This window comes from Engraulis encrasicolus, chromosome 21 (genome assembly GCF_034702125.1).
Source record: "Engraulis encrasicolus isolate BLACKSEA-1 chromosome 21, IST_EnEncr_1.0, whole genome shotgun sequence".
Taxonomy (NCBI): Eukaryota; Metazoa; Chordata; class Actinopteri; order Clupeiformes; family Engraulidae; genus Engraulis; species Engraulis encrasicolus.
Genome location: NC_085877.1, coordinates 18,341,900 through 18,362,665, shown reverse-complemented (window position 1 = coordinate 18,362,665; position 20,766 = coordinate 18,341,900). Strand labels below are relative to the sequence as shown.

The 20,766-nt window shown below is 42.7% G+C and overlaps 2 protein-coding genes and 1 long non-coding RNA gene across 3 annotated transcripts in view; 1 reads left to right on the top strand and 2 right to left on the bottom strand.

The window, feature by feature from the left end:
• Positions 1–3,349: 3,349 nt before the first annotated feature.
• Positions 3,350–5,809, bottom strand: LOC134437600 (uncharacterized). Its single transcript, XR_010032440.1, has 3 exons — positions 5,740–5,809; positions 5,121–5,201; positions 3,350–4,815 (listed from the first exon to the last, which is right to left on the bottom strand). It is a non-coding gene; the product is annotated as an uncharacterized LOC134437600 (long non-coding RNA).
• A 199-nt stretch (positions 5,810–6,008) lies between these two features.
• LOC134438093 (uncharacterized) lies at positions 6,009–8,029 on the top strand. The gene is made up of 3 exons (XM_063187678.1): positions 6,009–6,298; positions 6,978–7,656; positions 7,754–8,029. Exons 1-3 carry the CDS (start codon positions 6,009–6,011, stop codon positions 8,027–8,029), a joined length of 1,245 nt encoding a protein of 414 aa, XP_063043748.1.
• A 7,669-nt stretch (positions 8,030–15,698) lies between these two features.
• The window catches only part of LOC134436951 (ependymin-1-like), a 7,209-nt gene continuing 2,141 nt past the window's right edge, over positions 15,699–20,766 (bottom strand). The window contains exons 5-8 of the mRNA XM_063186328.1: positions 20,682–20,766; positions 19,633–19,711; positions 17,640–17,727; positions 15,699–16,547 (exon numbers count right to left, since the gene is read on the bottom strand). The exon at positions 20,682–20,766 is cut by the window's right edge and continues 23 nt beyond it. Of these exons, the coding sequence (XP_063042398.1) occupies positions 16,424–16,547; positions 17,640–17,727; positions 19,633–19,711; positions 20,682–20,766 (376 nt within the window). The 3' untranslated portion in view covers positions 15,699–16,423. The remainder of the gene's footprint in view (positions 16,548–17,639; positions 17,728–19,632; positions 19,712–20,681) is intronic.

Genomic DNA, 20,766 nt, shown 5'->3' with positions numbered 1-20,766 from the left:
CAACATAGCCCCCGGCTAACAGTCACCGGTATTCCTGACCCAGTTCTCACAACAAGGTGGCAACTTAAGCACAGACACGAAATAACTTGTACATCTCAACATAAAAGATGCAAACATGTACACAATAACATCCCCGGTACATTTAATATCCCCAGACACATTTTAAAGGCATAAACAGTAAAACAACATCCCAATCCCAGCATGCCCACATCAGGAAGTAACAGGCACAGCACTGTTACACTAGCCTACCAGCACTTGCATTGCACTCGCGCTGCACTTGTCTCACAATGCAATCAGCTGCGTGTTCCGGGCCAAATAGTCAACTCTCCCACCTTGTGGACACAGGAGGGAACAATTTGAAGAACGCGTTTCAGACGGACGGATGGAGAGACATAGCTTACCCTCTTATAGAGATGCAGGGACGCATCTAAAAACTTGGAAGAAGGCTCCAGCCAGGGCCGCGTTAACCCTCGCCGGGGCCCGGTGCAGACGCAATCCGGGGCCCCTACACCACATTATAATGAGCCATAGCCTATTCAAAACGCATGAAACAACCGTTCTACTCCAACACAAAAAAAGGGTGCGCGGAACCCCCTGCTGAGTTCACCAGTCGCAACGCAAGCCATTGGAAGCCTAGCCAGCTGACAGGGAGGAGATTCTGTGCACTACCGTTTAGAAGAGTAGGCCTAAACGTCGGTTCAGCTAGAACTACCAAACAGAAGCACAACCAAAAGTCTCTTATTTTTGCTACGTTGCTGCCGACCAATTTGTTGAATCGAAACCCTCGTGGGAAACGTGTTAATTAATGAAACCTCCAATGGCCTTGGAAAGACTGGCTGTCTCAAAGGAAAGTAGGCTACTCAGTTGTCGCTTGTCGTGAGGAAGGGGAATCCCCTTAGCAGCGAACCACAGCAAAGCGAAGCTGTCACGAAATCCCCTCAAACTGTACCATATAGGCTACCAATTAAAAAGTCAGCTGTTTTCATCTAGATGGTGCATTACAATGCAATAGTGTGCAATCATTACAGTAGATTACGGTGCAAACTCGTAGGCCAAATGTTTAGATGTGGATGTATCACGAAAGTTTTTTTTTCCCTCCCAGATAAGAGCCACTTGCTAACTGAACAATCCGCGAGTGGTACCCAGGCATGTTTTAACTGAACACAAAGCCGAACGCAAAGATATACGCTGACAGAGCATCGACATTAGACCTATGGGGCACCTAAGTCACGCCCTTCTACTTCCGATCCATGGGGCAGGAGCTCGCAAAACAACATGATCTCCAAAAATTCCGTGCTCCTGGACACGGATGTTAAGGACACAAAATCCGTGTCCAGGAGCACGGATTTTGCCAAAATTCCGTGCTCCTGGACACGGAATTGTTTTCCGTGCTCCTGGACACGGAATTGTTTGAAGTGCTTTCTATAGGCTATTTCCACAGTCTTGTGTTTTCTCAGGATTTTTCTAATTTCAAATATTTTGTCTCAAAAAAAAACATTTCTTACTGACAGGTTAGGGTTAGGGATTGTTTTGGTCTGGGCACAGCTAGTTTTCTTTCATTCATTATATGACTTTGATAGCCTAGCAACCAACTGGAAAAGGTATTTCTCAAAAATATGTCTTTAATGACAGGTTAAGGTTAGGGAATGTTTTGGTCAGGGCACAACTTAAATTGCTATAGCATTATTTTGTTCAGGATTAGCATTTGATGTGCATTTATGATAGAGTTAACACAGTGCTGTGGTAATAGCCTATAGAAAGCACTTCTGTGTGCCCAATCACGGAAAACAATTCCGTGTCCAGGAGCACGGAAAACAATTCCGTGTCCAGGAGCACGGAATTTTGGCAAAATCCGTGCTCCTGGACACGGATTTCGTGTCCTTAACATCCGTGTCCAGGAGCACGGAATTTTTGGAGATCAGGCTGCTGTTGAATGCGAGTTAATGGAGCGAGTCAAGCTAAATCCTCATCCCGTTTGGCATGTGCTCCGGATTTCACATATGATGGCAGTGCATTTGAAAGGTTTGGATTTGCGTCGTAAGACCACTCATTTTCGGCACGCTAGAAACGTTATTTTAGCTTTTGTGCAAAACTGTGTTGGAGACTACACTTGCGCCTCGCATATCTGACGTGAACCGAGGCACAGCCAACCCTACCGCTGCACCGTGGCTTAAGTGGCTGCACGTCGGACATGCGACGTCTGTTGTGTAGTCCAAATAATTACATATTTTTGCACACTCACAACTCAAAAATCGCTTGCCAAGTGAAGTCAACAAGCACACCATTGGTTGTTATTAATTCTGAGGCACAGCATATGTGTGATCGACGGGGAAATGCGAGGTGGGTCGGAAAATAGCTTTGATCAGTCCATTACAGTCCAGTCAAAAGTTTTTTGCGTTGCCAGCCCCATAAGCCGCCCGGAAGGGGTGGAGACTTAGGTGCCCCATTACAGTGCTTTAGGGAAATGACCATAACATTGCTTTAGGAAAATGCGACTAATATCATTTTAGTGTTTGCTAGATTGGCTTGCCCTGTTGTTGTCAGGCTGTCAGAACTTTGAATGCTGGTTGGTGCACTTGCTAGCATTATTGTGAACACTTTTTAAAAAACACCTCAGAAGTGGTCCTCGCCGTGCCATGCAAGACTTTTGTTTCGCAAGACTTTTGTTGGGTGCGTGATTTATTTCCCCATGTTTTAACAATAGAATAAGATAAAGTTAGGCTGGTGTGCTGTGCTCTCTTTGCTTAGCTTAGGCCTACATGATTGCACAAGTCCATGATCACTATGCAACAATTACCCAGATAGCAAAAATGTTCTGGGCTTTTTATGGCCCAGAAACCTTAGTTCATCCTGGCAATATGCCGCAATATGCAGGGGTTACTCCCGGGCCTAAAACGGCCCACAAGATTTTGCCGGAATCATGCCAGAAAGCAGCCAGTAGAATGCCAAGAACGTTCGACAGAGTGCCGGCACCTTACCAGATGTTTGCCAGAAGACCCAGAAATGGCCCATGAGCCTACCACAAGATTGCCAGAACCCTACCGATTAAAACCCATAAATATGCCGGAATGTATTTAACCTTCCCAATAATAATAATAATAATAATAATAATAATAATAATAAAGAATAAAACCCACAAAAAATCATGCAAATTGGCCATTTATTATCTTTAGTAGGCTACAACATTCATCCATTCAATAGATTTTGGAAATTGAAAATGTATGACATTTTAAACAAGAATTTTCAGAAAAGAAAACAAAATGATCAAAATTCATTTTTTTAAACCCACAGCCTTTCTTAAAATATCCCTTCATATGTTTTAAATGGAATTTTCAAAAAAACAAAAAAAACAAAAACAAATGATAAACACGTTTCTTGACATATCCCTTTGAGTAATTAAAAAAAAACGTTCAGAAAATAAACAAAATAATAAACATTTTGTAACGCATAAACCTTTAAGATATCGGTGAGAAAAACGCACAAGACCTTGCAGTCGTACATTGTATTTTCTTCTGTGAACATGTGTTAATCATATAGACAAACATGTAAAATACATACAATCAGGGTGCGGTTTGTAGGGGGATTGTCCCCTCTTCTGGTTTTGATATGGTCACCTTTTCCACATGATTTTAATCATAGTTTAATGTAACTCCATTGATATTGTTGACATCTGAAACACATCCCCCTTTCTGGTTTTCTGACAAATCGCACCCTGCATACAATATAAAAAGTTGAGTCCTTTCCTGAGACGTTCTGCAGTCAGGGAGCTCCTGAGACATTTGACCCACAGGTACCAAACATACTTTTTAAGGTGACATCTTTGTCATGATGTGTTAATTCAGCACTGTGGCATAAATCATCTCAATTACAAAATACATCAAAGTGAAGCGAATGGGTATACAAGAGTCTGACTATCAACATTTTAAAATATCTTCCCACAACAAAGTTCCTCAAAATTGACAAAGGTGTTCCAGTCAAGCCACCGATGCAGCCTTTTCGATCTTAGCTACTTTGAGCATGTGTGTGTGTCTGACCTAGTTCACAGTCCAGTGTGTTTGTGTGTGTACCGTAGCATGCATGCGTGCAGGTATTTGTTGCTGCTTGGGATGCCATTGTGGTTCGGATGAAGGCACACCACACCTGGGGAGAAAGTCAATGCTGAAGGACAGGACTCGCGTAGGTGGGGCACGATGGTGGAATCATTGCCGTGTGTATCGATTCAGATTATTTGCCAACATCACCAGAGACTCATCTTGTTGGAGAGTGCGTGTATGTGTGTGCACGTGCGCCTGTGTCTATGTGCATGTTTATATGCTGGTGTGTGTGTGTGTGTGTGTGTCTGTGTGTGCTGGGCATAAAAAAGGGCAAATGTCTGACATTCCGTTCTTGGTCTGTGCTTCTCTTCCTCACCCCATCTCAGTCTGCTGCCAGGTACAGCCACCTCTTCGTACGATTTTCCACCTCCTAGTGGGTGGCCTGGATGCATCTCTCTATTTCTCCAAAAAGTAAAGATACAAAAATGGCATTGAATCAGCAAATTTCAATGATCATTTCACCTGCAACAACATTCTTGAACTCTTATCCCTGGAACGATACATTGAGATTTTTAAATACAGTTCATTTTTTCATGGGACAACAATTAATAAATTTCACTTTGACACATTGAATAGTAGCCAGCGTACAACAATATAACTACTTCAATTCAACTTCAGAATGCATCCATGTAAATCAACTTACTGCTTGAGGATGTCTGTCTGGCCCCATGACGAAAGCACCCCTTTTGGTCCCTGGCTGGAACGTGGCACATGGACTGACCTGTAACGAGAGTGAGATAGTCAAATGTTTAAGTCCTGTTCTACATATACACAGGGTTAAAAGGTTCAGTATTATGCAAATTATATTATTTCACTGATATACCTAAATAATTAAGCAAAAAACTAAACAAAAAATTGGCATAAGTTTGTTTGTAGCACATGCACAAGATGGGCGGGCGGGCACGCGCACACACACATTTGATTTTTTATGGACTGACCTTATACGAGATTGGTAATCAAATGCTTGTGTTCTATTTAAAGACAATTCACATGATTTCCTTTATTTGATGTAGAAGATCAACTTACTGTTTGAGGATCTCTGTTGATCCATGTCGCTGGAAATTCCTCTCGGGCCCCTGGCCTGAAGACGTGGGCTCATGGACTGACCTGTGACAAGAGCAATAGTCAAATGTTTGGGTCATTCTAGGTATAGGGGTCTGTTAAGTCCAGGCAGGATTCACTTTCACTGTCCAGTCTGCTCCTACAGTTATACACAGGGCTGTTAATCAACTTTTTTCTCCACCAGCCAAAATGGCAAGAATTTTACTATTAAAACACGCACTTAATAATGACTCAAAGTGGCTAGTAAGTTGGTCTTTTCTACATATGCTAAAAAAAATTCAACTGTTCACTAGGAATGCTGATTATGGAGGAGTGCTGTTTCACTTTTTTCTCATAAGCAGGTGCACTTTGGCTCAAGGAAATAAAGTTGCTCAAAATTATGGTCAGACTTAGCTCCAGTGACTGTTGATAAGGCCTGCCAAAGATTCCAAGGCACACTGATGGTGAATTTAAAAAGCCTTTAATTAAACCCTTTAAGACCTTATCACTAGCTGGAGCTAATTCTGACCATAATGTTAAGTCCTTTTTATACATACAATAGACACCTTTATATTGCATCATTTTCTTATAGAAATCAACTTACTGCTTGAGGATCGCCGTCTTTCCTCATGTTGTAGAGCCTCCTCGTTGGTCCCTGTCCCTCACCCGTGTTAAGGGCTGTCCACACAGGCGAGGAAAGCGGATTTCCGCAAAAGCGGAAAGCGAAAATGCGAATATTGCGGAAAGCGAAAAAAACGTCCACACCGGCGAAGAGAAATTGCGGAGCGATTTTTCCGCTTTTCCGCGTTCTATTCCGCTCTACTCCGACTATCATTATGCGAGCGCGAGTCGAAAAAGTAGTTAGAAACGAAGATGGATACCAGTAGCAGCGACGATGAGCTTGTGCTCTTATGCCTAGAGAGGAGGAAAAAAAAGAGAGATTTCTGGGTCCACCCGCTGTTGCAGCGAAGGCAACAGCAGGGTGAATACCATAACCTGGTCCAGGAACTGAAACTATATGCTGGCCGATTCAAACAGTATTTTCGCATGTCTGTATCCGAGTTTGAGGCCCTATTGCTGATCGTGGCACCTCATCTAGAAAAACAACGGACCAATTACAGGGTGCCAATCGACCCAGAACAACGCCTGGCTGTATGCTTGAGGTAAGCAATTTTTACTTTTAAATCTGATATAAATAGCCTAGGTCACTGTTTGATCTAATAGGCTAGGCATGTACTCTCCGTTGCCAATGAGTTTGTGTTCGACTCGAAAGTTCGTGTCAACAAATCAGTCCTTCCCATTAGGCTAGGCCTACATGCGCTTTGCTTGGCAATGCGTAATGGCTACGGCCTATTTCAAATGTCCATTTACACAACGTCAACGGGAAGGTAGGCTAGGCCTACTGCATGAAACATTAACACTATACTTAAACATTCATTCATTCTTTCTTTCATTCATTCATCTTGAATAGGCCTATGCGCTTTGCTTGGCAATGCGTAATGGCTACGGACTATTTCAAATGTCCATTTACGCAACGTCGACGTGCTTGTTCCCGCAATGTGTTCCGTAGACTCGAAAGTTCACGTCAACAATTCAATTCAATTTCTTGCCTTACCGTTACTGTATGAAACACGAAGAGTAACATTAAAAGCATCAATTCCTATATATTAATTTCGAAAAGGTCTATGTGCTGTTCTTGGCTATGCGTAAAGAAATGCGTGGTCTCTTTTGGCAACCCCATGACGCGCAGACTGGCTTTTGTTTGTTATTGTAGTCATTATGTTTTGCAGTTACAAACCTGTGTTATCTACCCCCCCCCCCTTTTTTTTTTTTTTTTTTTAGATTCCTGAGTACTGGGGACTCCTACTCCACCATTGCAAATAGTTTTAGGCTAGGGAAATCAACAGTGGGGAAAATCATAGTAGAAGCCTGCGAGGTGTTATGGGAGCAGCTGGTGGGGAATTGCATGCCTCAGCCAACAGAGGACTTGTGGAGAGGAGTGGCCTCTGGATTCCAGAAGAGGTGGAATTTTCCAAATTGTATTGGCGCTATAGATGGCAAACATGTATTAATCAAGAAGCCTGCGAAGTCTGGAAGTCTGTACTACAATTACAAAGGGTTTTATTCAGTGGTCCTGTTGGCTCTCGTGGACCACAACTGCAATTTCATCGCAGTGGATGTGGGAGGATACGGGAGCAACAGTGACGGGGGTATTTTTGACAATTCGAAGATGGGGAAGCGGCTGAAGAAAGCGGAGTTCCATGTACCACCACCCGCCCCCTTGCCCAGAGCTCCACAGCTGGGAAGTCTGCCCCACACCATCGTGGCAGACGATGCCTTCCCCCTGAAGCAGTACATAATGAAGCCCTACCCTGGAAGACACCTGCCTGAAGACAGGCGCATCTTCAACTACAGGCTGTCCAGGGCAAGGCGTACAGTGGAAAATGCCTTTGGCATTTTAGTGCACAAATGGCGCGTGTACGACCGGAAAATTCCGATGGAGGTTGATAATGTGGATAAGGTAAGAATATTTCTACTGTATTGTTATTGAAAGTAGGCTACTGTAATATCACTGCAATATTTCTCTGCAAACCCTGACCTTATATTTGGTCCCACAGGTGATCAAGGCCACTTGTGTCCTGACCAATTACATTCGCCAAGGGGCGGGTGATGAGGATGACAGGCAAAGCCATGGAGTCGGGGATGACAGGCAAAGCCATGGAGACGGAGACAGAGTGGAAGGGGGTGCAATGCCTAGGCTTGACAGGCTCCGGGGACATCGCCGTCCTCTGCAGGCCATGAGAAACAGAGACATTCTGTGCCAGTTTTTCAACTCACCTGAAGGTGAAGTCCCCTGGCAGTACCAGAGGGTGCGCCGAGGGATCGAAATTTAGAAACATTCTTAAAAATTTAATAAATTTACTTGTTCTATGAGATCACTGTGTGGCCAGTTTTGCTAACACCCAGCTTATTATTGTAGCAGGGTGCCCGCGGGGTAGTAAAAAGTAGCAAAAGGTGGCAACTGAAAAAGTCCAAAATAATGAATGAAGTAAGAAGCGGTGGAAATTGGTGCGTAACATGGTGCGTAATATTGGTGGTAAATGTAACAAATCGGTCGAGTAAAAGAATGCAAGGCTGAATTTTTTTTTTCACTGGTGCATCCAGCCAAAAACAAAATGAATTGACAATGCTAAAAATCATTAGTCCTTCTGCAGTAGTGCTAGTAGGTATTTGCCAATCAAAAATTAAAACGTTTTTGTAACTGCGGCCATTCCTTCAACTCCGCTGCTCTGGCTTTCTACCCCTTGCACCTTGTGCTGATACACTCAATGATTAACTTGTTAAAATATAAAAACATTAATTTGTGTTATTAATAGGCTTTGGAAAGCTATTTCATTTCTGTAGTCAGTTTAAGATCGATGTTGTAATGGTAGTAAAAAAAAATGAGGTAGTAAAAAGGTAGTAAAAGGTAGTAAATTCAACCTAGGAATATCTGTAGGCACCCTGTGTAGGCCTACAGTTCTACAATCAATTCGTGGAGAACATCAAGTACACAAAGAAGTATTACTAAATATAGTCTACGGACAAGATTGGAATTCAATAAATATAACAACAGTTTAATAAATAAATAAATACATAAATAGATAAATTTACAAATTCATGTACGTTGTGGTCATGAAGGCGGGGTCGCCACTATGGTGGGCATGTTGGTGTGTGTACATTTGGGCCCTCTGGCCAAATTGTTCCTCATGCAGGATCTGCTGGAATTTAATTCTCACTTTAGATTTGCTTTCTTCGCTCAGGCTTCGCATAGACGGAGCCAAGCTGAGGAGAAAAAGACAGGTGTCATCCCTCTCTTCCTCCCTCTGCTGCTGCCTCTCCTCTTTTCTACGCAAGTAGTCCTCTATGGATGTGGCAGGTGTAGCTGAGGCAGGTGTAGCCCTACGCTGACGTTTGGGGTTGGGGTTGGTCTCCCCTACATCCTCCTCCATCTCCACTACGTCAACTTCCTCCTCTTCCTCCTCCTCAGTGCCTGTCTGGCCCTCATCACTGATATTGCTTGAAACTCTGCATCAAAACAGTGAGAAGTTATAAAGTTTATGTAGTAAGACGTTTGCTGTACGAGTCTGGCTCGCCAGGCTAGGAGGGCATGGTTATTAATGTATTGCGCCTAAATTAAATTATTTGACAGTGAGTGGGTGTACATCACATTACATTACATTTAGAAGACACTTTTATCCTTTTCAAAACAAGAACCATTGGCATGCATGTAGGCCTACAGTAAGCCTATGTGAGGGTGTGTTGTGTGTTACCATCTCTGAATAACTGTATTATTATTTATTTACTTAATTGTTGCAGTCACAGTGCCAACTCAAGGCTATTTTATTATGAGCAGTGCACTATCTTAGTGTCCATGCTTTGTAGGCAGCATGTTCTGTCGCTTCAGTTTATGTCACAAGAGGGCGCAAGAACCAAGCATATGTTTGGGAGAGCATGGAGGTGTGCATCCCTATTGGGTGTACATTGATAACACGAACCATCCATGCAATCTGTTGTGTCTGCATATTGCCACGCCGCCAGGTGGCACCGGTACATCTTGTGATTGATTAATGCACATTAGAGGAAGTCCTTAATGCAGTAATGCTTGGATGTAAACCTCCGATACAGACATGCTATGACCTGACGTGCGTTGCCTGTATAAAGTTTATGAAATGTATTCCGAATTCCTGCTTCATTACCTTACAAAATAACACAATCGTTAAGTGCTGCATGTGCACCGCACGGATTTTTTCCTTCATTGATCGTCGTTATCAACATTTCAACATGGGTCGTCGAGATCAAGCAGTCGGTGTTTGTCAAGCCCACGACAGAAATGTGAGTGAACCTGATAGTAATAATTAGCTCAAAATCATTGTGTATAACATCACAAGTGTTCTAGGGTTACGATGGTTGTTGGCGGTGGTGCACGTAGGTTGGTAAAGTTAACGTGAACAAAAAAATTGTGATTAACTTTGGCTTAAATGGTAAGCTATGTAGGCTATGGTTTTGAATGACACTGTTGGTCCAGTTCGTGGTTGTGTTGTGATCGTTATCATTTTATGCGTCGATGCTTCGTCAATAAGTGCACTTCAGCACTGAGAGACAACTGAAATACACCTGGTATTGAGGTTACAATAGGTAGACTACCTTCTGAACTTGGTTGTCCTGTCAATGAAGGACATGGACTGCATATACTTCCAGGGCTTTTTATTCCCTGCTGCCTGCCCACTGGTCCCCTGCCTCTCCTTCTTGCTTTTCCTGTATGTGTCACAGAGGTTTTTCCATTGGCTCTGGACTTGTTTTGCTGAAAGTAGAATACACATGTCAGGACCACTGGGTTTATTGCCCCTCCGCGAGGCTTATGATCACATTATTTAAACATACCATATGCCTACACTTCAGTGCCCGGCACCGAAGACACTAGCTATGACTGGCTAGCCTAATACACTGACGTCTGAATGTGGCTATCAGTTTTATAAAGTAGACGTAGAATGCCTACTCTCACAAATGTAATTAGTCCACAACAATGGTAAGCTATTACATAGTATAGGCCACTAGTGTTGTAATTACATCCGTAAGAGTACTTCTACTTACAACTCTGGCTACCACAGTCTGACAGGACTTTTAGCTGAGCTGACGTTAATATTCGAGGGAAACGTACCATCTCTCCCCAGTTCGGCCGCTATACGAGCCCAGATATTGTCTTTCATCTCCGCGTCCATATAATCTGACCTACTTTTGTCGTATAATACCGGGTTGTCCCGAACCAACAATATTAGTTGTTCTCCCATTTCTTCCCTATGTTTCTATTCTGTATATAAGTTGCCGGTAGGCCTACTGCTAGGTGTCAGTCAGTGGTGCTGCTGTGCTGATGTCACAGTAGAACCCTGTCAAGTCCTTGTCTGATTGGTCGCACCCTCTTTTTCGCTTGCGAAATCCGCCGTCAAAACAGACAGATTTGTTATTTTTTCTCCGCTGCGGATTTTCGCTTTTCGGTGTGCACAGAGTAATTAGAATACATGTGTTTGTTATTTTTGCGAATTTCGCTGCGAATTTCGCTGCGAATATTCGCGCGGAAATTCCGCTTGGTGTGGACAGCCCTTTAGTGAGCTGATGGACTCTCCTGTGGCAAGAGTACATGGACTATTTTATTGCAAATCTGATATTTCTGTTAATCACATTACCTCGTGCATGTGTAATAATAAGGGCAGCTACTTTGTGTCCTCAAAGATATATCATTCGCCTATGTCACAAACTGCCCTCTTTCGTCTGATAACGACCTAAGAAACTGGTGGCTATGCATCGGTAAAGCGATGTGGACTCGAGAATAGCACTAGAACTAGAGCTCAGGGTAAAGCAATAATCCGTGACCTGACATTAGTCATTATGTTCTCAACGAAGTGGGTGGCTATTAGCACCTGACCCTACGATAACTGGCATGGTTGGAGCATTGCCCAAATCATCAATATCGCCTATTCTGAAAAAAAAATCTGAATCCAAACCTCAGCAGGCATCTGAAATCTAGTCAAACGGGCTGTCTCAAGCCCGTACGATATGTTATGACCAAAGGCCATGATAGCACACCAACGATAAATTGAGAATAAAATACGGTAGTCTTGGCATATCAGTCATCTAGCTCTAAACACTGACGTTTGCCGAATGTCCAAAAAGGATTAGCTGCCATCTATGCTAGCAAGGGTCGCTAGCTTGTCCTCCAAACCAGTTAAAAGCCATGACATGACATAACGTGAATTAATACGTACTGAAACGCCTGTCAAGAGACCTAATGGCACTTCGTCATGAACAAACATCTGAAATACCGTAGGCTAGATGTTAGCTATCTCCAAAGGAAAATTACCTCAAGAAATGTTGCCTCAGCTTGTAGCACAGGTAAACACAACAAAGAACAATGTAAGTGAGTAGGCCTGTGTAGCCTAGTTATTAGGCAAAAGTATAACAATCGTTTTACTTACCTCAATGCAAATTATTTACACAGCACAATATCCTAGTTCAGTAGTAGATCGAGTCCAGGTTCGTTACTAGACTACTGTAGCTATTACTGTCCCGCCGAAAAGATTCCCAGGATGAAGTCGGTCTCACCTAAATGAGCATGCGTGTCAACCGTCTCCGTAGGGCAGGGCCGCTGTCATCTTTGCCTGGGCCCTAGGTTTTAAAAAAAGCCCCCCCACCCGAACAAAATGTTTTCTGGTAATATTCCAACTTGCCGGGAAAGAACCATAAAGTATCTGTAGCTCCACCCTCCTGCACCACCGATTTTGTTATTTGGGTGGCATTCCAGTGAAAAGCCAGAATATCTCTGGCATTATTCCCACGTTGCCATTAATTTGCCGGAATCAACTGAAATCGTACATTCCCCAGAGAAATGCCAGAAAGATCCAGAAAGATGCCGGAGGGTTTTGCTATCTGGGTACAAAAAACGAGTATAACACTGACATTACAAAAATGGATAACGTTGCCAACCTTCTCTTCAATGCGTTAATCCATGCCGGGTTGAAGTTCATCCGTACAATCTGAAGCAAGTGCTGACACCAAGTTTCTCACATCTTTTTTAGACACCATCATCATCAAACTATAAAATTATTGACCACCGTTTTCACTGGTGGCACACAACCAGAAGCATCTGACTGAAATGATAAGTTCCGACCTCCGATTCCTGCGTGCATGCAGAGGCGATTCTAGGCTCAGTAGGGAGGCCAAGCGAAGGTTAAAAAGAAAGAACACTTGTAACAAATCACCACTACTGTTCCCCAGCTACAGTCTTGGGGGGCCCAAGCTGCCTGTCTAGCCTGGTGACAAGATATGCATATGCGCCTCTGCTTGCCTACGGATGGCGAAATGCGTCAAAAGTACAATTGATTGTCTCAAAATATCGTTTCATATTTTCCAATCTCACGACGTCCGGGGCCCCCTCTAGTGGCGGGGCCCGGTGCTGCAGCACCGGTTGCACCATAGGATAACGCGGCCCTGTCTCCAGCTAACTCTGTTGAAAGATTGTTTGCATCTTCCGCTCTCCCTGGCCATCTGAATGAGAGGCTTTTATCAAACGTCATACGAAATCTTATTTAGGCCTACATAGACTATTTTTTTACTGTCTTACTTGAGCCGTTCTGTTTGGATTACTTGAAGACTTTCCATGGATTATCCTGCATCGTATCAGTGTGAGTAACCACATAAGTCTATCATCAGAGGTGAGCTTAGTCACATTATAGTCCCGCCGCCGCGTGGGTTATGCTATTGATTTGTGACACGCATGTGGGTGACCTTTATTGAATAGAACAGTCAAAGGAAATTAAAAATAGGCCATTTCATTTTTTACAACGGGGGCATTGTTCCTCGGGTGCTATACTTTACAGTTTGCACCTAGGAAAAGTTTGACGCCATGCCGCTCACAGTGACCAAATTATTGCTCATTATGTTGGCAAAGGGTATAGGCTACAACAGTAGGCTACCCTATTGTAGACTATATTTTGGTCTTTTTGTAGGCTAGCCTACATATCCCCTCGTGAAACGTTAGGCTAACTTGCCTGCCGCGATTTCAGAACCATGGACAGTCACTCCACAGTCCGGCGAATAGCACCACATTTTACGCAGATAATTTCAAGAGACCCGTTTGTGCTGTTTGTAATTTAGGTAGCCTATTGCATTTAGCTGACACGATATTGGCAGTGAATGAGTATTTTAAAGTTTACTTCTACTTTGATCGACCGGAGTATTAAAAGCAAGCCCAAAAATATGAAGGGACTATAGTCAAAAAAAGAAGCCCATGTCACTTATTATAGGCTCAAGCAGAATTTGCAACCCTGCGTGAATTTTACTAAAAACTAAACATTTCTACTAAAACTAGTTGGCCTAAAGTTACTAAATTATTTGGAAGTTGTTACAATGCCCTGTATGAGAAAAGCTGTACGAGTTACTGGTAGTTGCGATTTCTATTATAGGCCTAAAGCAGGCCACGGCCATTAAATCATTAGTGGTCGTCACCTCGCCTATGTAAAATTCCAGGCAAATAAAATTAGAATGTTCACCCATGGACTCGCCTGACGCAGTGGCCAGGTTACGGTAGAAAACCACATTTGCCACAAAAATTGTTGTTTAACATCATTTTTGGAGGGCCTTATATGTGTGGATCATTTCTTGAATACAGTGTGTACACATTGATCCAAAGTAGTGGTTAACCTGCGATATACACTTTAACGACTTAACGTGCAGGTCAGGGCCCTCAAACAAAACTAGTTGCGCACTGAGGATTACTGATGTAAATGATTCCTTAATCAGCTGAACCCAGACGTGACAGAGATTGTTGGACTATTCATATTAATAACAGTGTTGTAGTAATTAAGTGCAATAACATAATTACATTGGGACTAGAGAGATCCTTCGACTGGGACTCTAAAAATACGGTATTGGATAATAGGTTGAAATGAAATATTTTCTACAGTTCAGAGTGTAAGCGATCCAAGGGCCTTAAACATCGGTGTTGAGTTTTAGGCCTATTACAAACCTATTTCATTTTTTTTCCCTTCTCATAGTTTAGTTCTTACACCTCAAGGGTGCCAATACTAGCTGGTGGCGCTGGATGTGTGTATTCATGCCTAATAAAGGTGTAAATGATATATGAAATGTGTCAAGTACGGCTGTGTATGGGTGGACCACTAAGAGGGCTTCATGTGCACAGAAATGGTAACCCTGCTTCCAATGATGGTTACTTACTAAAGCCTTATGTTGCTGGAAGAGAACTGTGCTCCTCCAGCAAAAACCGCAGGCTCTGCCACCTGCTCGCTCTTGGTACTCCTAGTCAAGATTGTTCTCTGTCGTTGTTCCTCAGTGGTGGAACGGTCCCCCAGAGGCAGCAAGACTAAACACATCTCTTTCAGCCTTCAAGAAGCACGTAAAGACTCTCATCTTTCGTGACCAACAACTATTAATGCTTGAGCTGCCCTAGTCCCAGGCCACACTCTTGACATAATATGTATAGGTGTATTTTACTTTACTGAAGAAAAAAACCCTAACCTTTCTTTGCATCTGCACTTGTTGCTCTGTATGTTTCCTGTGCACTTTGTCTCTGCTAGTGATGCTGGCTATGATTATGTCCTTGAAGTCACTTTGGTTATAAAGCGTCTGCCAAATGCAATGTAATGTAATGTAATGTAATGTAATGGTGACCCGACCCTCATGGAGGGGGTTGGCCCAGCCCTGTCTGTCAGTCAGTCAGTCAGTCAGTCAGTCAGTCAGTCTGTCTGTCTGTCTGTCTGTCTGTCTGTTTTGGATCATCTGCAGGAGGGCGACAAGTACATACGCAACATCATGTGCATTTAGAATTGGCCAGGGCACCAGGTTGCTCTCTGACTGCTCTTGTTGCTACCTGTCACTCACTGTGCCCCTCTTTTCCTGTCTTCTAGGTTTAGTTTTAACTCAGTGGACTGTATGGGTAAAAGTCAGAATTCTAAAGGGTGAGGTGAGGTGAGGTCTTACTAGCATAAGAGAATAGATGATAGGAGCATGTTTAAGATATAGTGATTTTATTGGCACTTCATCAAAGAAGAACGATAAAAAGTAACTTAAAAAAGGCATTTTTAAAAAACACATTTTTTAAAAATTATCTTAACATTCATTGTCATCTACAGTGGAGTGCATGAACCCTAATCCAAATAAACAGCACTTGTCCATTAATGCCACAGACCAATACAATCAAACATTTCCATTAAAATTACAACTGCATTATTGCATAATGCATTAGTTATTGCATTAGATGTTTGCTTTACCTCTCTCACACACACTCTCTCTCTCTCTCTGTCTCTCTCTCTCTCTCTCTCTCTCTCTCTCTCTCTCTCTCTCTCTCTCTCTCTCTCTCTCTCTCTCTCTCAGGGTCTTCAAGATTTGGTTCCCCTACGAGTTTTAACAGTATGTTTCCCACAATTAAAGATGGATAATTGTGAACAGCATCAAGTGTCCTCAAACGCCAATCTGCCCAGCGGAACACTTTAAAAAAAAAAAAAAAAAGTTGATATACATGTAGACCCTACCCACAATAAATGATGCAAATCTGCAAAGACCTGAGTACATTGCATTTGGTATGTGATGCTTATGTCGAGATGCTGTATATGTGATTCTGATGTTGACAAATGTACCCGCAAATCAATCACGGAAACATGTGCAAAGAAGCTCAGTATGTTACATAGTATATGTTGTGTATGTGATGCAGCTGTTGTGCAAGCATCTGCCTCAGCTCAGTGGAAGACGGAGAAGAAGTCCGTCACTTTTCCATCCTCGCTCTCCACCAGCTCGGCGTCCGCACAAAATGGTGGCGGGATGAACCAGTGGGGCTCTGCCCCAAGGACGTTGTCATAGTAACTGTAAAACAAAACAAAAAGAACAGATTGAGAAACGGTGTAAGGATTTTGTACACTCACTTTAACCCATTGATACTGGATGTTGCGTTGCGCAACACTGACCCAGGCGCCTGGTGCTGCATGACGCAGCATTCAGGCTCATAAGATTTCAGATATTTTTATTAAAATTTAAAAAATAAAAATGATTATCTTGGCATGTTAGAGCTGAATGAACACATTCTAATGTAAGATGAGGGTCTTATCATTTACTGTAAATGCAACTCATCTTGTGTTTTTATGTGCTTCAGAGGGTTTTACAGGCTGAGGGCAGCTAGTCTTAAAAAGGGCTTGGACATTAAGTAGGATTGTTTTGCTGGTGGTTTAGGCATCAATGGGTTAAAAAGGTTCCTTGAAGAACCCTCAGTAGCCACGTTGGGGAATCCCTAAGGGTTATGAACCTATGGCGTCGTCCAATTGGTCTGACAGCCCATTGGTCCGACAGCCCATAAGTGCAACAATAAGTCATAGAGGAGCCTACTGTAACAAGAATCCCATTGGTCCAAAATTCCATTAGTCCATCATTTAGGCTACTGAGGTACATGTGGGCACGTCTTTTCAGACTAAAAATACTGACGGGATTAGCTTTTCAGTAAACTTAAAAGTGAATTTACAAAATTATAACGCTAAAACAATTGTATACTGACAGAACATGCCTTTAGTTAGGAATTTTGGTTTGGGTATCGTTTTAATTTCTGTGGTCGGACTAGGGTTAGGGTTAGATGTCGGACAAATGGGTCTCTTTTTAAGGATTGATACGTGCTACAGTAATACACAGCGGTCAATTGTTGAACTAATGGGATATCGTACTAATGGCCTGTCAGACCAATGACATAGAACCGAACCACTATGCTTTGAAGCCCATGCTTTTCCTTTACAGTGGCAAACTGAAGAACACCTTCTTTAAAGAATCCATTGACTGTCATTGTGAAGAACCCATAAGGATTCCATGGGGAACCTTGGGGTTTTTCTAGGAACTTTTAGTTATTTACAAAACCTATGGGTTCCCCCATGAACCAGTTGACAGAGACAATTGTAATTTAGTTTGGTTACCAACCTCACACTCATCCATCCAAACTCCTTGGTCTTGGCCAGGGCAGAGACAGGAAAGCATCCAAATTCACTGAAGGTCAAAATGTAGTTTCCTACAGGGAAGAAGAAGTGGGCATAAGGTTTATTTTATTCATGACTTTTATTTTTCCAGTAATTAGGAAATGGATCACACTCAGTTTTTTCTTCTTTCTTGTCCTTTTCTTTTTATTTAAACAATGCAGGGACTGGTATGACAGACGTTTCGGCTGCACAGAGCCTTCTTCAGTGTCACCGGTGACAGAAAGAAGAAAAAACTGAGTGTGATCCATTTCCTAACTACTTGATTACTTCGCACCTACAAGACTCGTTCCTAGTCGGTAAGCTAATGCTAATGTTCCTTCCTTGAGTCCACCTAACATACAACCAACGAAGCTGGATCTAACAACAGGCGTCATTTTGTTTCTTTTCCGGTATCCACTTTAGGCCTATGTCGGGTGAACGCCCCTTTAGGAGACCTTCGGTTAGGAGACCTTCAGAGTCCTGAGGTTGAGAATCAATGAAGTCCCCTTAGCGCTGTAGATGGCGGTAGCGCATGTCTTGCGTAAGCACCTCAAAAAAAAGAAGATGTAGGGGACAACGCCCCCTTAGGAAACCCAACTTGAGCACACGCTTTTGCATTAAGTGGGCGTGTTTTGTGATATCTTGCTCTGATTCAGTATTTTTAATACAACCTTACACTAGCATCTAACATATCCTTCTCCACGTTATTGCATTACACGTAGTCTAAGGCCGGGTAATGCCAAATAGGGAAATAACAATTCAAGCCATATAACCACACAGACAGAGGTGTAGCCCAAGGTGTAGATAATGCAGAGAGGGGCTAACATGCCTTGCGATCCTAGAATTTTAGCAGCTTATTTTGTGATGGTCTGAGCACATCCACAACCCCAGTGATGCATGGTTGGTCACCGTATCCCACTTTCATTTCAAGTTTCCCATGAGTTAACATTACATGAGTGGTCAGCCTGACCTTCCAATAGGAAAGCAGAAACAATTACATACTGTGCTCACACACGTTTTCATTTCCCTTTACTCATTTCCCCATATTGTCACATGCAATACACATTCACGCCTGTATTTCAGTTGTGGCACTATCCCTTGCCCTGACTGACCACTTGCTGCAAATGTCCTCCTTTTTTAACATTGTTGCTTTGCCATGTCATCAGAAATATCCTCATACACTGCTTGAGGTGGTTAAGTGAAGTCATGCATGCACGCACACACGTACGCAAATATGCACGTACGCTCGCACGCACACACGTACACACACATGCATGCATGCATGCACGCACGCACACACGCACACACTCCTGCGTTGGAGGCTATATTATAGTTGATGTCTGGCACATTGACATTATTTTATCAATTATCAATAACCCTTTTCATACGCATATGCACACAATCAAGAATGTAAAGGTAAAGGTGCCAAATGAAGATTGTGTTTTAAAAGTTTGTGGCTTACACATAAAATTCCTACATAGTTGACTGATCTGGTTTCAGAGCCATCTGTTCGCGCACGCACACACACACACACACACACACACACACACACACACACACACACACACACACACACACACACACACACACACACACACACACACACACACACACAGAGAGTGGAATGCTAGCTTTCATGTGACATGAAAACCAGTGTGGTTGGTTTTACTTCTACAAATTCCTACCGTGTAAAATAACAAACACTATACTACTGGTAGATGGTGGTTAGAAATTGTGCGGCAATAGTTAATAGTAATTTCTCTTATAAAATATGTATTCATTTCTTTGCTAAACCTCACATAATACTTTCTTCATCATTTTTTGGCTGTAATATTTTTAAAAAATTAAACTTTCTTTTGGATAAAATGTGAAACTGTGGCTGCATTTCTGACACTTTTGCATGAATCATTCATTCATTTATTCATTCATCCATTCATTCATCCATCCCTGTGTCTCACCTTGTTTGTCAGGCATATCTCCCCACCAGTTGTTGACCAGCAGGCCCTGTCCCGGGGCAGAGGAGGTTCCCAACACCACCTGGCACGGAGGAAAGTTAGGATTAGTCACAGCCAAAAAGTGGCAATGCGTGAAGTTATTCTCTTTTGCATTTTATGCCCGTTTATTTTGTATTAAATCCAATATGCAAAGTCCATCATGTCTCTATTTAATGCATTGTCATAATTTATCAATTGATTAAATGCATGGTAATACTGATTTTAATACCACATTATTACATTACACTTAACTGACGCTAAGGCATCAAGGCACGAGGCTAGAGGACATGACTAGACCAAAGAGGATAGAGTAATAAAGAGGATTCAAACCCCGCCCGCCCAATGCAAAAGAGTGTGCTGAAGTTGGGTCTCCTAAGGGGCAGTTGTTCCCTCCTTCTTCTTCTATTTTTTTTTTAACGGTGTTTGCACAAGAAGTGCACTACCGCCATCTACAGTGCTAAGGGGACTCCATTTATTCTCAACTTCAGGAGTCCGAAGGTCTCCTAACCGAGGGTCTCCTAAAGGGGCGTTCTGTCACCCGACATAAAGTGGATACCGGAAAAGAACTAGAATGGCGTATCTCTGTCTATAAGATCTCTGACAAGACTATATTAGAGACATGATGTCAGCAGTGTCCCCGCCCACTACCCCTTTACCTCTCACCCCAACCTCAAAAGCAGTGTTTCTGAAAGTGTGGTCCAGGGACCATTGGTGGTCTTTGAGGGGATTTCTACAAATGTAGTATTCCTTTCCAAGACAACCTTGTATACGCTTCGTTTGAAATACTATGACAAGGTTAGACATATCAGAACTTGCTCTTCCACTACAATAGGACAGAAGTGTAATTTATATGAAAAATAAATATGAATTTTGCAGTGTCTAACTTGTAATGTGAGCAAACCCCTCTTTCCAGTTGACAGGTGGTGTGTTCCCAAAAAAATTGACAAAGTGGCCCTTCGTCTGAAAAAGTTTAACAAACTACTGCTCTAAACAAAGATGGCGTCCATACCCACCTGAGATATGAATGTGGCGCCTTTGGGCACAGCCATGGGGTGGAAGTCAGACTGCAGAGGTTTCTTCACGCAGGTCTGCTCTTTA